Source organism: Oncorhynchus masou, chromosome 27 (genome assembly GCF_036934945.1).
Source record: "Oncorhynchus masou masou isolate Uvic2021 chromosome 27, UVic_Omas_1.1, whole genome shotgun sequence".
In the NCBI taxonomy this organism is placed as follows: domain Eukaryota; kingdom Metazoa; phylum Chordata; class Actinopteri; order Salmoniformes; family Salmonidae; genus Oncorhynchus; species Oncorhynchus masou.
The window spans coordinates 48,921,926-48,940,744 of NC_088238.1; the positions used below are offsets into that span (position 1 = coordinate 48,921,926).

Sequence of the window (18,819 nt, forward strand, 5' to 3'; positions counted from 1 at the left end):
ATAGTCTACATTCAACTTCAACCAAGATATCCATAAAGAGCCACAAACCAACAATTAAGTAATCTGTGTAATATGGAATACACTGCATTTGAAGTTAGATTCAAGCTCGGAGGACCTGACAACTTGTCGTTCAGAAAAGTCCTCTAAACTTCTTCATATGCTCTGGCGAAAATCAAAGACAGCCTAGCTTATATCTTACCGTCGTAACCCGTCTCTAAAAGTCCGAACTGCTCCATAACCTTGACAAAGAGAATCACCACCACCAGAACGGCAATCATCTCCAGCCCCTCAAGGTTCATGATGACCAAATCAGTCGGGTCATGGGCTGCCCAATCACAGAGCTCACTGCCCATTTACAGGACATTTAACTTCACTTAGAGAGCCAGCATCTCAGGCTAGACGAGACACAGGCGAAAGAGAGAAGAGAGAAAGAAAGAGGAGGGAGAGGATCTGAGAGAGAGGGGGCGTGAAGAGAGAGGGGAGTAAGGAGAACGAGTGATGGGAGGAACACAATCAACCAATAAAAATACAAAAGGTAAAGTAAAAGAGGGAGTAGACAGTAAGAGGAAGAAAAGGGGCCAGGTTGACAGAGAGAAACGAGGAAATGGAGAGGCACAAAGACAGAGGGAGAGAGACCGCCAACAGTGTTGCCAGGTGCTGTGGAGATTACCAAGCCCATTGTTATCTTCCCCCCACAGTGGGACACACAAAACACTGCAGAAAGGATAACCAATCACATCCCAGCATAGGAGGGTCACATAAGATCACCCTCCCGACCCCCCCCCAAACCCCATGTTACCTCCTCGATGATCCCCAGGGTATCCCATGAACCCATGGATCAGGGAAAGTCCCAAGGCTGCCTCTAGAAGTACTTTACATCGCAATACAATACATTCCATAATATTGTCCCGGTAAGAACAGAAGGAAGCGCTCTGAATAACCTGTTGCTATTGTGACAGTAAACATGTATGGATCAAGAGATATTAGAATTTGAAGAAACTGTGGGTCCTTTCTGATATTGTGTGTTACATGGATACTTAAATGGGTCTCTTTCCTCTGTCGTAATGATGACATTATGCAGTAGGCTTGATTGGAATGCTTATTCCTCTCAGGTTGTCCTTTGATTAGAGTGTATAAAGCTGATTAAATGAACATGTGTGCCTGCTCTCCCCCTCCACCTTCAACATTAGCAAGGTCAATGCGCTAGCTCAACTTGATTTACGAATCCACTTCCATAAAGAGGGGTCTGAATAGGTAGATAAATATACATGGATGGTTCTCATGGGATAGTGTCATTATAAGCTCAGTTATTTTTTCGTACTGGCGTTTCCTGTTCCGAATGGAAAAATATGAATTCAATCGCTCTTAAAGCATGCACTATTTTGTCTGGTAGGCTTCGTTAGAATATACAGTGAGGTCCAAAAGTATTTGGACAGTGACACTTTAAAAAAAAGAATTGGGCTGAAATTATACAATGACCATGAGGTTATCAGGTGAAACGCTTAGAAATTACAGCCCTTTTTGTACATAGTCCAGCCATTTCAGGGAACTAAAGTATTTGGACAAATTCACTTATGTGTATTACAGTAGTTTAGTATTTGGTCCCATAATACTAGCACGCAATGACTACATCAAGCTTATGACTCCACAAACTTGGATGCATTTCCTGTTTTTGTTTTGGTTGCATTTCAGATTATTTTGTGCTATACAGAAATTAATGGTAATAATAGAATATGTTTCTGAACAAAAACGTCCACATTAATGTGGACATTACCATGACGATGAGTGATTTCATTCTAATCATGCATGGCAATCCTACCTTACCTTGTGCAATGACAGTAGTACTGGCAGAGCAAAAAAAGACATCACTGAATGACTTACCTGGTTGCACTGCATGACTTTATTTAATACATCTAACCATACACAACACTGTGCATACCGACCCATCATGCACACACAGACAGCTTACAAGGCTATAAGAATATGACCTCATAATGGGGTGCGAATAGCACCATAATTCCATTGATTGCGTTTTAGCAGTGTGAAACAGTGTGCGTATCTAAAACGATGGCCCATTTCTTTCCGTCTCCACAGATTGTTGTATTGTTTTGGTTTCTGACAGCAATGAATATACAGTACTGTGAATGGGAGATTTTGCTGCCATCAAATGGACACTGAGAGAAACGGCAGTGCTCGACAGAGTTCTCAACTATGCTCCTCAAATTTCACTGTACGCTATTTATTCAAATGCATATTTCAAATCAAATGAAATTGTATTCGTCACATGCACCAAATAAACATTGACATGCTTACTTACAAGCCCTAAACCAATAATGCAGTTAAGAAAAACACCTAAAAAAAACAAGAAATAAAAGTAACAAATATTTAAAGAGCAGCAGTAAAATGACAATAGTGAGGCTATACTGTAACAGGTTAGTGAAGGCTGCCAATCCTGCTATGTACTCCTGTCAATCTCACATATTTTAGTAAAGACTAAAATATGTGATGTCAAAAGGCAAAAGGGCACTTTACCAGATGGTACCCTTGCTGAATACATAAGTGGGCATGTTGCCCCATGATAGTTGACACATCACATCAATCACTGACAAACATGACCTCCAAAAAATGCTTTCTTCCCTTTAAAGGGCAGTACAGTGCAGAGCCATTGGACTATGCATGACAACCTATCCGCGTATGGGCCTCCTGCAGCTTCAGGGCAATGTGGATTAGTTAGAGCCATAGCGATGGGAACCTTTTATCATTTCACACTGTTGAAATTAGCACAAATCTGTCAGGGCACACTTTGGGTTTATGGGAGTTGACCTGAATCACTGGTCCTAGGTCAGATATTGTTTACCCCCACTAAACATTCAAGGTTAAGATTGGGGTTAGGGTAACTTGATCCTAGATGTGCAGTGAACTCCTATCTCAAGCAGTTTATTAGACCTCATTCGCCCATCATGGCCCTGTGGTTATGTGGGACTGGGTAGTGCGGACACAGACAAGGCAGCAGGACCGGTTGGACGCCCATCCTAGTAGCACCTGCTCCAGTCTATCTGTAATTAGCACAACCCCACCTGACGCCATCCTGGATCCTGGAGCCATAACCTTTGTCAGTTTCCATTATCACACCAAGTCATGCTGATAAACACGGTCACAGAGCCCACCATCTCAGGTTAGCATGTTACAGCACAACCAGCTCTAAAGGCACAACTCCAAAACAGAGTTGCATCCAAAGGACACCATACCTACTGTGAAGCATGGGGGTGGAAACATCATGCTTTGGGGCTGTTTTTCTGCAAAGGGACCAGGACGACTGATCCGTGTAAAGAATGAATGGGGCCATGTATCCATCAGCAAGGGCATTGAAGATGAAACATGGCTGGGTCTTTCAGCATGACAATGATCCCAAACATACCACCCGGGCAACGAAGGAGTGGCTTCGTACGAAGCATTTCAAGGTCCTGGAGTGGCCTCGCCAGTCTCCAGATCTCAACCCCATAGAAAATCTTTGGAGGGAGTTGAAAGTCCGTGTTGCCCAGCAACAGCCCCAAAACATCACTGCTCTAGAGGAGATCTGCATGGAGGAATGGGCCAAAATACCAGCAACAGTGTGTGAAAACCTTGTGAAGACTTACATAAAGCATTTGACCTCTCATTGCCAACAAAGGGTATATAACAAAGTATTGAGATAAACTTTTGTTATTGACCAAATCCCATAATTTGCAAATAAATTCATTAAAAATCCTACAATGTGATGTCCTGGATTTCTTTTTCTCATTTTGTCTGTCATAGTTGAAGTGTACCTATGATGAAAATTACAGGCCTCTCTCATTTTTTTAAGTGGGAGAACTTGCACAATTGGTGGCTGACTAAATACTTTTTTGCCCCACTGTATATATGGGGTAACGGTACAGAGTCAATGTGTGGGGGCACCGGTTACTCGAGTTAATTGAGGTGACATATACATGTAGGTAGAGTTATTAAAGTGACTATGCAGCAAAAAAAGAGGGGGGGGGGTGCAAATGGTCTGGGTAGACATTTGATTAGATGTTCAGGAGTCTTATGGCTTGGGGGTAGAATCTGTTTAGCCTCTTGGACCTAGACTTGGCGGTCCGGTACCGCTTGCCGTGTTGTAGCAGAGAGAACAGTCTATGACCAGGGTGGCTGGAGTCTTTGACAATTTTTAGGGCCTTCCTCTGACACCACCTGGTATAGAGGTCCTGGATGGCAGGGAGCTTGGCCCCAGTGATGTCCTGGGCCGTACGCACTTCCCTCTGTTGTGCCATGCGGTTGGAGGCTAAGCAGTTGCCATACCAGGCAGTGATAAAACCCGTCAGGATGCTCTCGATGGTGCAGCTGTAGAACCTTTTGAGGATCTGAGGACCCATGCCAAATCTTTGCAGTCTCCTGAGGGGTGTGCTTGGACCATGTTAGTTTGTTGGTGATGTGGACGCCAAGGAACTTGAAGCTCTCAACCTGCTCCACTACAGCCCCGTCAATGACAATGGGGGGAGTGCTCGGTCCTCCTTTTCCTGTAGTCCACAATCTTCTCCTTTGTCTTGATCACTTTGAGGGAGAGGTTGTTGTCCTTGCACCACACAGTCAGGTCTCTGACCTCCTCCCTATAGGCTGTCTCATCATTGTCGGGGATCAGGCTGTTGTGTCATGTGCAAATTTTATGATTGTGTTGGAGTCGTACCTGGCCGTGCAGTCATGAGTGAACAGGAACTACCTGAGGGGCCTCGTGTTGAGGATCTGCGTGGCAGATGTGTTGATACCTACCCTTACCACCTGGTGGCGGCCTGTCAGGAAGTCTAGGATCTAGTTACAGAGGGAGGTGTTTCGTCCCAGGGTCCTTAGCTTAGTGATGAGCTATGGTGTTGAACGCTGAGCTATAGTCAATGAATAGCATTCTCACATAGGTGTTCCTTTTGTCCAGGTGAGAAAGGGCAGTGTGGAGTATAATAGAGATTAGATCATCTGTGGATCTGTTGGGGCGGTATGCAAATTGGAGTGGGTCTAGGGTTTCTGGGATAATAGTGTAGACGTGAGCCATGACCAACCTTTCAAAGCACTTCATGGCTACAGACGTGAGTGCTACGGGTCAGTAGTCATTTGGGCAGGTTACGTTAGTGTTCTTGGGCACAGGGACTATGTTGTTCTGCTTGAACCATGTTGGTATTTCAGACTCAGACAGGGATAGGTTGGAAATGTCAGTGAATACACTTGCCAGTTTGTTTGGGCATGTTCGGAGTACAGTCGTGACCAAGTTTTGAGAATGACACAAAAATTAATTTTCACAAAGTCTGCTGTCTCAGTTTGTATGATAGCAATTTGCATATACTCCAGAATGTTATGAAGAGTGATCAGATGAATTGCAATTAATTGCAATTAATTTGCCATGCAAATTAACTGAATCCCCAAAAAACATTTCCACTGCATTTCATCCCTGCCACAAAAGGACCAGCTGACATCATGTCAGTGATTCTCTATGTCATAAACAGAGGTGTGAGTGTTGACAAGGACAATGCTGGAGATCATTCGGTCATGCTGATTGAGTTCAAATAACAGACTGGAAGCTTCAAAAGGAGGGTGGTGGAATCTTTGTTCTTCTTCTGTCAACCATGGTAACTTGCAAGGAAACACGTGCCGTCATTATTGCTTTGCACAAAAAGGGTTTCACAGGCAAGGATATTGCTGCCAGTAAGATTGCACCTAAATCAACCATTTATCAGATCATCAAGAACTTCAAGGAGAGCAGTTCAGTTGTTGTGAAGAAGAATTCAGGGTGCCCAAGAAAGTCCAGCAAGCACCAGGACCATCTCCGAAAGTGGATTCAGCTGCGGGATCAGGGCACCACCAGTACAGAGCTTGCTCAGGAATGGCAGCAGGCAGGTGTGAGTCCTTCTGCATGCACAGTGAGGCAAAGACTTTTAGAGGAGGGCCTGGTGTCAAGAAGGGTAGCAAAGAAGTCACTTCTCTTCAGGAAAAACATCAGGGACAAACTGATATTCTACAAAAGGTACAGGGTTTGGACTGCTGAGGACTGGGGTAAAGTCATGTTCTCTGATGAATCCCCTTTCCAATTTTTTGGGGCATCCGGAAAAAAGCTTGTCCAGAGAAGACAAGGTGAGCGATACCATCAGTCCTGTGTCATGCCAACAGTAAAGCATCCTGAGACCATTCATGTGAGGGTTTGCTTCTCAGCCAAGAGAGTGGGCTCACTCACAATTTTGCCTAAGAACACAGCCATGAATAAAGAATGGTACCAACACATCCACCGAGAGCAACTTCTCCCAACCATCCAGGAACAGTTTGGTGACGAACAATGCTTTTCCAGCATGATGGAGCACCTTGCTATAAGGCAAAAGTGATAACTAAGTGGCTCGGGGAACAAAACATCGATATTTTGGGTCCATGGCCAGGAAACTCCCCAGACATTAATCCCATTGAGAACTTCCTCAAGAGGTGGTGGACAAACAAAAACTTACAAATTCTGACAAACTCCAAGCATTGATTACGCAAGAATGGGCTGCCCAGAAGTTGTTTGACAGCAAGTCAGGGCGGATTGCAGAGGTCTTGAAAAAGAAGGGTCAACACTGCAAATATTGAGTCTATGCATCAACTTCATGTAATTATCAATTAAATCCTTTGACACTTATGAAATGCTTGTACTTATACTTCAGTATTCCATAGTAATATCTGACAAAAATATCTAAAGACACAGAAGCAGCAAACTTTGTGAAAATTAATATTTGTTTTCATTCTCAAAACTTTTGACCATGACTGTACACGTCCTGGTAATCCGTCTGGCCCTGAGGCATTGTGAATGTTGACCTGTTTAAAGGTCTTACTGACATTGGCCGGCGGAGAGCATGATCACACAGTCGTCCGGAACAGCTGATGCGCTCATTCATGTTTCAGTGATACTTGCCTCAAAGTGAGCATACAGTAGAAGTCATTTAGCTCATCTTGTAGGCTCATGTCACTGGGCAGCTCTCGGCTGTGCATCCCTTCGCAATCCGTAATAGTTTGCAAGCCCTGCCACATCCGATACGAGTCGGAGCCGGTGTAGTATGATTCAATCTTAGTCCTGTATTGACGCTTTGCCTGTTTAATGGTTCGTCGGAGGGAATAGCGGGATTTCTTATAAGTAATGGATGAGTATTCATGGATAAGTTATACAGTGAAAAGATAAGACTCCACATGCTCCCAAGTGTGTATACTGAAACCACATTGACCCTATAAGTCTTCAACAGGTCTTTGGAGCCGAAAACATTGCCTGAGAAATGAGCAATTTAGGGAGTTGAATAAGGACAAATTCACTTAAAACTAGGAAAAAAAAATACTAATGGTCATGCATAATGCAATTTTCCCCATCATGATTTAGCTTCAGAAGATGTTGGTGAAGCAACAGTCAAAGTGCCCCTAAGAAAGGGTAAGCAAAATTGGACCAAAAATGTAATGGGATAAGGAATTCTCAGCTTGTTTAAGTGCATCAACATAATCATTACAGATTAAATGGAAGGCTCTTGCACTTTGCAACACTGAGTCTCACAGGTTTAAAGGTTCCCAAGAAAGCAAAAGTCATTGTTGGAAAACAGGAAGGGAACCAGGTCTGCACTGTACATTGGGGTCAGTATAAACAACTGTTGCCTCAAGGTTGTCAGAGTGCCCCATGATGCGTCTTGGCCCATTCAGTGGGTATTAGGCCTGTCTGTGCATGGCTAAGCCTACTTCCTACTGCACCAGCTGGGCCCCCTAAGAGGGATGCTAGCCATTAATCCCAGTCTTAGGAAGCCTCCATAATATTGGCCCGTGTACCCCAAGGAGACAAGTGATTAATTCCAGGAAGTAAGCTATCCTGTCGAGGGCCACTCAACGTTAAGAATGAAAACAAGCTTGTAGCAACAAGTCAACCTCTGTGACCCTGCCGTTTCAATTTAAATGCTAATTTAGCAGTGTCCACACGTTTCAAAAGTGACGGTTCTTAGGGATGAACTATGAGGGGTTATGATAGGTGTTTGGATAGCTTATACTGTTAATACTTATATTTAACAAGTATGGATATTTGAGAGACTATGACAATCTCTTTAATCATCTCATATTAATAGACACTATGGCTTTGAAATAGCGTCTGGTTTTGCCAATTTCCCAATGGTGAGGTCTGATGTGAAAACAATGTGTAGATACAGTACATATATTCAAAGCATATTCCTTCAAAGGGTTAAAGTTGCACTAATTAATGAGATTGGTGAGTTTTTGAATCAACCAACATCTCTTGGGCCATTCTCTTATGAGGATCCTAATAAACTAAACTAAATCTCTTGAGGGACAAGGAACCTGACGAGCTCTATGTGGATCGATGTTGACTTGTGACACATGTCCTTTAAGAGAAGCAGTGCAATGTATGCATACTGATAACTCCATTATACAGTATGAGTGTGTAGCGTAATTATTAAAATATACAGGAGTATGGCTATGAATACTGCAGCAATATTAGCAGTGATATGCTTTTTTTCTTTTTCTTTCAGTAGGTATATCAGCTTTAATACTGCAGATATATTGTGGCTTCTATCAATGTAATTGTCTGTATCATTTCTAATCCCTTACATTTCTAAATATTTTTGGGTAAATATATTTTTCTTTGTATTTTCCCTACATCCCTTTTCTAATAGGATTAAACTAATTGACAACAATACTTAGGCGTCTACTTACAGTTCATACATACTATATACATTTTACGGACAAAGTATATTTTACATTAGTTATCTTTAAAAAAAAAAAAACATTTTTGTCTCACCTTTCTGCTCCCCTCAACCCATCCCTTCTATCTCTGAACACCACCGAGTTTTGATTTATATTTGTCAACTGTGCGGTGATGTTTCAAAACAGTTCTGAACCTTTCTATTCTCAAAGTTTTTACAGATTGTAAATTAAAGATACCGTTTTTTGCTAAGATTATTATTATGGGCCTCCAATTTTTTAAATGGACTGGAGATTTATATTTACCACCTGGGTCCTGTTTCGGTAATAGTGAAGTCAGACCTTCGTGTTGAGTATCTGATACTCTACCACTTTGATAGTAGTTAAAGCATCCTAACAATGGTCCTCTGAGTACATCAAGAAAGGTTCATGTTTTTTTTATCAACTCACTTAATGAGGTCTCAGGACCAAAAGCTTAGGCATTATATCAAGGAACTTATGCAAGTCTTCCAAGTATTAGGCAAGGACACGCATCACTCGTACGTGGTACACCATGGTGAATTTTGAGTTAGCTTTTCTTGCAAGAGATTTACCATAATTTTAAAATGAAACACACCAAATGAACAGTGCAGGGGTGCAAACATTCACTGCTTAATTATACAACCATTCACCTCAATTTGGCAGATTGGAAAAGTACAAAACAGACATGCATTTACCCACTGAGGACTTGAGTCACTTCATGTTTTGTAGTTTCAATCTCAGAGGCAATGCGTCGAGTGCACAGCACTCCTACGCCAACCCCACTAACAAACAACCCTGTAAAGATGACGTCCACGACAACAAGCCCACTACATCTAGCCTAGAACTACAATCATAATGAAACCCCCAAAACTAACCCCAACATATTTTCACCTTGGAATACTTCAGTAGCTCAAAACCCAGTCACAAACAAACCCTGAACAAGACAGTCTACAACAAAATGCTCAATAGATCTAGCCCTACCCATAGAATTGCATTCAGAACTCTATAAAAACTGATTCATAGAATCCCTGTGGACTCTACCATCATACTTGACCCGCCATAACTAGCCTACAGTCGCATATTTTCATCTTGAGACACTTGAAAAGCTTCATACCCATTAAGAGTGGGTCTGTATGGAGTAGAGTGGAGTTGAAGTGTACGGTTGGCAAGGCGCTAACTAAAACAGCGTCTCTCTTCACATGTGGATGAGAACAGCTATGGTAATTAGTGTGAGGCATTAGAAGGGGTAGTGGAGTGGCACTGCGGGCCTCAGGGCCTGTGCGTTTACCACGCAGTGACTCGGCCCAATTCATCGTCGCTCCCATCCACCGTGATGGTCCCAGGAGCTGGAGCTCAGGCTGGGTTTGAACTCTCAACTTCAAATCTTATATATGGATAGACACGAACACACATGCAAAATAACAGACTAGAATAATAAAATAGCTCATTACAATGCTGAGCACAGTGAGTAGTAATCCAATTTGGAGGTTAGCATATCTTGATTTCAGCTTTAGACTTTATGGCGTTTCATAAAATGTTATGCCGGAGGGGAATTGTGCCTGCCTGGTCAATGTGCTCCATTCTGGTTCTGGTGAAAAGTGCTTAAAATGCATATAGCTGTCCAAACTGTGATCTATTGCCTAACAGAGTTAACCAGCAGCCCCATTTATTTTTACCTTCAACCTGTATTACAATACTTCAATGAAATATGACTTAGGATGGGAGTGGTCCATTCAGTCTCTCTTACAGCACAAAGCAACTAAATATTACAAAACAGCTGAGGGATGGGCCTGGAGAAATTGAACCACTCTCAAATTAAAAGACAGAGCTTTGGATGCAGGGATTGACCATGAGATCACAATTATAGTTTTAACTATGTTTTGGAGCTGTACAGTGTTTGCTTACAATCACATTGTTTAACAAACAATGGAGTTAAACGGTCTTATATTTTGGATTCTGATGGGAATGACAAAGTGAAAGTATGTTGTTAGACATGTTTCATTGAAAAGGAAATACAGTAATCAAATTTTAGAAGTATTCCCAATACATGTTCGAATCATCTTTGGCAGTGACTACAGCGCTGAGTCTTTCTGAGTAAGTCTCCAAGAGCTTTGCACAACTGGATTGTACAACATTTGTACAATATTTTTTATTTTCTCAAGCTCTGTCAAGTTGTTTGTTGATCTTTGCTAGAGAGCCATTTAAGTCTCGCCATATATTTTCAAGCAGATTTAAGTCAAACTGTAACTAGGCCACTCAGGAACATTCAATGTAATCTTGGTAAGCAACTCACTGGTATATTTGGCCTTGTGTTTTAGGTTATTGTCTTACTGAAAGGTGAATTCTTCTCTCAGTGTCTGTTGGAAAGCAGACAACCAGGTTTTCCTCTAGGGTTTTGCCTGTGCTTAACTCTATTCCATTTCTTTTTAGCCACCCCCCCAAAAAAAACTCCCAAGTCCTTGCTGATGACGAGCATACCCATAACATGATGCAGAAAACACCATGCTTGAAAATATGGTGAGTGGTACTCTGTGATGTGTTGTGTTGTGTTGGATTTACCCTAAACATAAAGCTTTGTATTCAGGCCAAAGTTAATTTCTTTGCTACATCTTTTGCATATTACTTTAGTGCCTTATTGCAAAATGGATGAATGTTTGGGAATATTTGTATTATGTAAAGGCTTCCGTCTTTTTACTCTGTCATTGATAGTATTGTGTAGTAACTACAATGTTGTTGATCCAGACTCAGGCTTCTATCAAAGCCATTAAACTCTGTAACTGTTTTAAAGTCTTTCTCTCCGGCAACTGAGTTAGGAAGGACGCCTGTATCTTTGTAGTGACTGGGTGTATTGATACACCATCCAAAGAGATATTCAATGTTCGTTTATTTTGACCAATCTACCAATAGGTGCTCTTCTTTGCGAGGCATTGGAGAACCTCCCTGATCTTTGTTATTGAATCTGTTTGAAATTCACTGCTCGACTAAGGGACCTTACAGATAATTGTATGTGTGGGGTACAGAGATGAGGCAGTCTGTAAAAAATCATGTTAAACACTATTATTTCACACAGAGTGAGTCCATGCAACTTATTATGTGACTACAGCAAATGTTTACTCCTGAAATTAAATTACTTAGGCTTACCATAACAACTAAATTTAATACTTACTGACGCAAGACATTTCAGCTTTGAATTCTTAATTAATTAAACGAAATTCCTCTTTGACATTATGGGTTATTGTGTGTGGCCAATGACAAAAAAAATCTAAATATAATCAATTTCAATTCAGGCTGTAACACAACAAAATTTGGAAAAAGTGAATACTGAAGGCATTGTACAGTATATCATTCAACTTTGATATATTGCCTAAGAGAGTTATATAAAACATAGGAAAATGACAGATGTCTACACTGTGCCTTTAAGAATCAAATAAAAACGTGTTCTAAAGAAAGGTCCACTGTCCTGTGTGTCCCCGGTCCCCCGCCCCCCCCTCCCCTCAGAAACAAACAAACCACACACACACACACACCGTGGCCTACCTGTCCTTTTGCGCCTCTGATCTTTCTGAAGCGAAAAGATGACCATCAAAGCACCCATGCTGCCCCCCTGTACCCGTCTTGATCGGTGATCCAGAAGTCCTGTGTTACTGCTAGTTTTGACGAAGCTACAGCTATCACAGGTTGCTGGCTTGTGAGTTGAGCAGAGTAGAGCTGATGAGCTGCAACTACAACAGTCTCTGGTCCCTGCTTCCCCTTTTATCCACCCAGGCTTAGTGGGCTGGGCACTCAACAAGGGTGTGAAGTGGGGAGTCGAGCGCTCGTGCCTCCCTTTTTCAGTTTTTAATCCCCCCCCCCTCCTCATTTTCTCTCTGAAGTAGTTGCTTTGGAGGAGAGTGCTGCTGCGCTGCCTGGCTACTTTGTACCATTTGAGCACCTACGAGATTAATTGACCTCTCTGAGCAGGAGCCAGGCACTCGCTGTGGGGAATAGTAAGGCCACTATTTCAACAGATACCCTTTCACAGAGGGAAGGAATCGAGGGAGAAATAGGAGGGAGGGAACTCAAACATAAATATTGTCGCTTGCCATTAGTGAATAGGTCTCCTTTAACTATAGCCCCCATGCTGTGAAAGAGTGGAAAACCCATAGGCAGCCACCGCCACTGTAGATATTTCAATTACAAGCGAGGCAATCACTTGAGAATTACGTCCATCTGAACCATTTCAATCCTCAAAGGGGGAACCAATTTTTAAAAAGCAGATTCATGGGTGAGGAGACACCTATTTTTCTGATTCTGCCAGTGTATTCTGATTCTTTATGCAACATAGACATGTTTTTCAAAGGATGCGATGAGATCCTGGAAATTACAATGGAATGACATACCTTGCTGTGAAGTACCTTCAATACAATAATCCAGTATTTTTTTAAAATCCCAATTATGTAAGCGGAATTTCATTTAATCAATCACAGTCGTTGAGTCCTGTAATTGCAATCACAACATTCATAATACAAGGGAACATCAATGGGAAACATGGAATCAAAAACGCACAAAAGACTGTGAGAAATACGATTGATATGCAGAGAGCATAGAACATCTAGCGTCAACAGGCTGTACAGGAAGAGAGACGTGTTTTAAAAGCCAAACATTTCCAAAGACTCCCTCAAAATGTGATTACAAGTTTTGAAAGGAGACCCTTTGCCTGCCAATTTGCGGTGGACACAAAAGCCTTTATGGATGGTCAGAGAAGACGAAGGACCTCGCAATTCTGAAAGTCTATAGAATGCTGGCCCCTTTTTGACTGACATGGTCGCGCACCTTAAAAATATCCCTGGCGCTCTCGACGACTGTTCCCTTTCACACAACAACATTTCAAAAAACTTCTCCCTGCCACACCCTCAGAACCCTTGGCAGTCTTTTCCAAGTTACGTTGGTGGTCCAATTCACCACACAACCGCCCACAGTCAAGTACCAATCTTCCCACTCCATTATTCAGCTTCCTATCTCTTCGGTGTCAACATTGCTGTTCTGGGGCCTGCCACAAATAAGAGTCTGAGGTAGAAGCAAGTATGTGGGGCTGGGGATGATGAAAACAACTCCCAGCATGGCATGAGCAAGGATTAAGAGCAGGATGGAGACCCCTAACATAGAATTCTACCTGGCAGTGTGGCCATCCTTGAGGTCAGAGGTCCTTTGTGTCGTTCGCTGCTCTGGACCTACATTGCAATTGGGTTTCTCTCAAGGAGTCAGAGTCCGAGTTACAGGGGCTTGAAAACTAAATTACAGCCAGAACCACTCTGGCCAGCTCAGAGAAATAGATAGCTTTGTTGTGGTAGGGAATAGGGCTACTTCGTAAGGCTGCTGTCACTTTAAAATGTATTTTCTCTGCCTCCAGTGGTGCTTTTCAGACCGTTGGTCGCAGTGGGAAAGAGATTGTAATTTGTTGGGCAATATCTTCACTAAGCCCTTGGATTTAAAGGTTTATCTTAAATTAAATTCTGGAATGTTTGCATTGCAAATGGATTAGGCTTGGTTCAACATCTGATCAATATACAATAAATGAAGTGACAAAAGATCAGCCCAAAAGAAACTAAGAAAATGCACATCTGATAACTTATTGTAAACAGCTTCACAGACAGCTCGTAACTGCTGAGGACTGTAGACAGTTCCTAACTGCCCGGAACCACAGACAGTTCCTAAATAGTGAAATGCATTGATATTAATAACTGCGAGGCTCGCAATAATCCCAAACTGCAGGAGAATGGAGAATAGTACATCCATCAGTGGCAGAGGAGTATTGGGCCAACAAGACTTTCAATGGTACATCCCGTTTCAAAGCTCTTCACTGTGGCCTGTTGGCACAGATCTGGAATCAGATTACCTTCCCCAAAATCCTTAACCTAATCATCAGGGGGTAAAAACAAAACTGACCTTAGATTCGTGTGTCTAGGGGCAACCACATCCTATCTTGATTGCTGTCTGCAGCTACCTCTTTAGGTGCATTAGCTCTGGCGACACCTCAAGCACCCTGCCATCCACTGACCCTGTGGACCTAAAAATCTTGATACTTGTTGACTGTAGCCTCTGACTAGCAATGTAAAAATGCATTTCCATTGCATTTGCTCCTGATCTACAGTAGCCCAGCGAGGATCATTCCAAGGGCAAAGTCATTATTTTGACACCGTAATGCCTTCTATTAATAAAAAAGATTAGATGCCTCACTAGATCAATCTAACCATCGTCATTTCATCTGCAGTAAGGCTTACTTCATCTGTGTGCAGAGATATGTCAGAATCATGCCCCTTGTTTTAACTGGTAAACCTCTAAAATGGCATGCTGTCACAAGCTGCTGTCTCTACCTAAATTGCCAGAGAATAACATTTATTGACTATTAATCACACTGTGCTCATAAGTCAAATTAATTTGTTGTGTTGTTGTTTTTTCTCTTCGGGATCGGTGTCCCATCCATGGGGCGGTTGAGCTAACGTAGGCTAATGCGATTAGCATGAGGTTGTAAGTAACAAGAACATTTCCCAGGACATAGACATATCTGATATTAGCATAAAGCTTAAATTATTTTTAATCTAACTGCACTGTCCAATTTACAGTAGCTATTACAGTGAAAGAATACCATGCTATTGTTTGAGGAGAGTGCACAGTTTTGAACATGAAAAGTTATCAATAAACCAATTAGACACATTTGGGCAGTCTTTGATAAAAAAAATGAACAGAAATACAATGGTTCATTGGATCAGTCTAAATCTTTGCACATACACTGCTGAGATCATCATCTGGTGGCCAAAATCTAAATTGCAGCTGGGCTGGAATAATATATTATGGCCTTTCCCTTGCATTTCAAAGATGATGGTACATAAAAACAATACAAAAGAACGGTTGGTTTTTTCTTTGTATTATCTTTTACCAGATCTAATGTGTTATATTCTCCTACATTCCTTTCATATTTCCACAAACTTCAAAGTGTTTCATTTCAGGTTCGAACTCAATTTTTGGAAAATCACTCTCCTTGCACCTTTTTCCTACACATTTTTTGATAGTTGTGTGATTTATCATGGTTTTTAGAAGAAACGAAATCGAACAGATTTTGATATCAAGGAAAGAGAACACATGCCTTCACAGAAACAACATGATTTTTTCCTTAGAGGTTTTTTGATTCGATTTGGTTCAACAGTATGTCAGAATAAAGCAAGGTGCTGTGTTGAAGTTGGGTTCATTGCACAGACGACCCAGTCAGTGGGTGCCACACGTATTTGATTTGCAGAGACACTTTCAGAAACACCCATTAAAATCTAGCTCCGCTCTGGCGCTTATCACGGTTTCCAATGTACAAGCAGGGAATGGAAAGCGGTCTCATTTCATCATGCTCAATGAGCTGACTGACTCAACGTGTGGCTCTTCTGTATCTCACCTTGTTCTTTCTACTGTGTCAGACATTGTTTGCGCCCCAAATGGCACCCTATTCCCTATAGAGTTCACTACTTTTGACCAGGATCCATAGTGCTCTGGTCAAAAGTAGTGCACTTTGTAGGGATTGGGGTGCCATTTGGGACATAGTGACAACGGAACAAAGCTGATTAATTGAACCTCGTTCATCTAACCCTTATCAGTAATGAGTCATATTTTTCACGTGAATTACTGAGAGTACTACACTACCGGTCAAAAGTTTTAGAACACCTACTCATTCAAGGGTTTTCCTTTATTTTTACTATTTTCTACATTGTAGAATAATAGTAAATACATCAAAACTATAACACATATGGAATCACGTAGTAACCAAAAAAGTGTTAAACAAATGAAAATGTATTTTATATTTGAGATTCTTCAAATAGCCACTCTTTGCCTCGATGACAGCTTTGCACACTCTTGGCATTCTCTCAACCAGCTTCACCTGGAATGCTTTTCCAACAGTCTTGAAGGAGTTCCCACATATACTGAGAACTTGTTGGCTGCTTTTCCTTCACTCTGCAGTCCGACTCACCCCAAACCATCTCAATTTGGTTGAAGTCAGGGGATTATGGAGGCCAGGTCATCTGATGCAGCACTCCATCACTCTCCTTATTGGTAAAATAGCCCTTACACAGCCTGGAGGTGTGTTGGGTCATTGTCCTGATGAAACACAAATGTTAGTCCCAAGCGCAAACCAGATGGGATGACGTAATGCTGCAGAATGCTGTGGTAGCCATGCTGGTTAAGTGTGCTTGGAATTCTAAATAAATCACAGACAGTGTCACCAGCAAAGCCCCCCCACATCATAACACCTCCTCCTCCATGCTTTACGATAGGAAATACACAAGCGTAGATCATCCGTTCACAAAGCCACAGCGGTTGAAACCAAATATCTCCAATTTGGACTGCAGACCAAAGGACACATTTCCACGGTCTAATGTCCATTCCTTGTGTTTCTCTTCTTACTGGTATCCTTTAGTAGTGGTTCCTTTTCAGCAATTTGACCATGAAGACCTGATTCACACAGTCTCCTCTGAACAGTTGATGTTGAGATGTGTCTGTTACTTGAACTCTGTGAAGCATTTATTTGGGCTGCAATTTCCCGAGGCTGGTAACTCTAATGAATGTATCCACTCCAGCAGAGGTAACTCTGGATCTTCCATTCCTGTGACGGTCCTCATGAGAGCCAGTTTCATCATAGCTCTTGATGGTTTTTGCGGCTGCACTTGAAGAAACTTTCAAAGCTCTTGAAATGTTCCATATTGACTGACATTCATGTCTTAAGGTAATTATGGACTGTCATTTCTCTTTGCTTATTTGAGCTGTTCTTGCCATAATATGGACTTGGTCTTTTACCAAATAGGGCTATCTTTTGTATACCACCGCTGCCTTGTCACAACACAACTGATTGGCTCTAATGCGTTAAGAAGGAAAGAAATTTCACAAATGAACTTTTAACAAGGCACACCTGTTAATTGAAATGCATTTTTGTCACCTTTATTTAACCAGGTAGGCTCTCATTTACAATTGCGACCTGGCCAAGATAAAGCAAAGCAGTTCGACATATACAATGACACAGAGTTACACATGGAGTAAAACAAACATACAGTCAATAATACAGTAGAAACAAGTCTATATACGATGTGAGCAAATGAGGTGAGATAAGGGAGGTAAAGGCAAAAAAAAGGCCATGGTGGCAAAGTAAATACAATATAGCAAGTAAAACACTGGAATGGTAGATTTGCAGTGAATACAAATAATGGGTGCAAAGGAGCAAAATAAATAAATAAAATAACTACAGTAGGGAAAGAGGTAGTTGTTTGGGCTAAATTATAGGTGGGCTATGTACAGGTGCAGTAATCTGTGAGATGCTCTGACAGCTGGTGCTTAAAGCCAGTGAGGGAGATAAGTGTTTCCAGTTTCAGAGATTTTTGTAGTTCGTTCCAATCATTGGCAGCAGAGAACTGGAAGGAGAGGCGGCCAAAGAAAGAATTGGTTTTGGGGGTGACCAGAGAGATATACCTGCTGGAGCGCGTGCTACACGTGGGTGATGCTATGGTGACCAGCGAGCTGAGATAAGGGGGGACTTCACTTTTTATTTTTTTTTACAATAAATGGCCACTCTAAAATGTGCAGTGTTATGACAACACAACGCTATAGATGTCTCAAGTTGAGGGAGGGTGCTACTTATCATGCTGACTGCAAGACTGTCCACCAGAGCTGTTGCCAGAGAATTAAATGTTAATATCTCTAACATAGTTTCAGAGAATTTGGCAGTACATCCAACCGGCCTCACAACTGCAGACGACGTGTATGGCGTTGTGTGGGCAAGCACTTTGCTAATGTCAATGTTGTGAACAGAGTGCCCCATGGTGGCAGTGGGGATATATTTGCCAGCAGCATACCACCCTGCATACCACTGCTGGCTTGCTTCTGAAGCTAAGCAGGGTTGGCCCTGGTCAGTTCCTGGATGGGAGACCAGATGCTGATGGAAGTGGTGTTGGAGGGCCAGTAGGAGACACTCTTCCCTCTGGTCTAAAGAAAAAAAATATCCCAGTGATTGGGGACACTGCCCTGTGTAGGGTGCAGTCTTTGGGATGGGACGTTAAAAGGGTGTCCTGACTATCTGAG

The 18,819-nt window shown here is 42.0% G+C and overlaps 1 protein-coding gene across 3 annotated transcripts in view; it reads right to left on the minus strand.

Annotated features, from left to right (window-relative positions):
• The window catches only part of LOC135516335 (Kv channel-interacting protein 4-like), a 233,394-nt gene that overhangs the window by 85,244 nt on the left and 129,331 nt on the right, over positions 1-18,819 (minus strand). Inside the window, exon 1 of one of the 3 annotated variants that reach the window (XM_064940568.1) lies at positions 12,268-12,450. The exons of the other annotated variants lie outside the window; for them this stretch is intronic. Coding sequence (XP_064796640.1) covers positions 12,268-12,325 — 58 coding nt within the window. The 5' untranslated portion in view covers positions 12,326-12,450. Of the gene's footprint in view, positions 1-12,267; positions 12,451-18,819 lie in introns of those variants that run through there. 3 annotated transcript variants of the gene reach the window in all.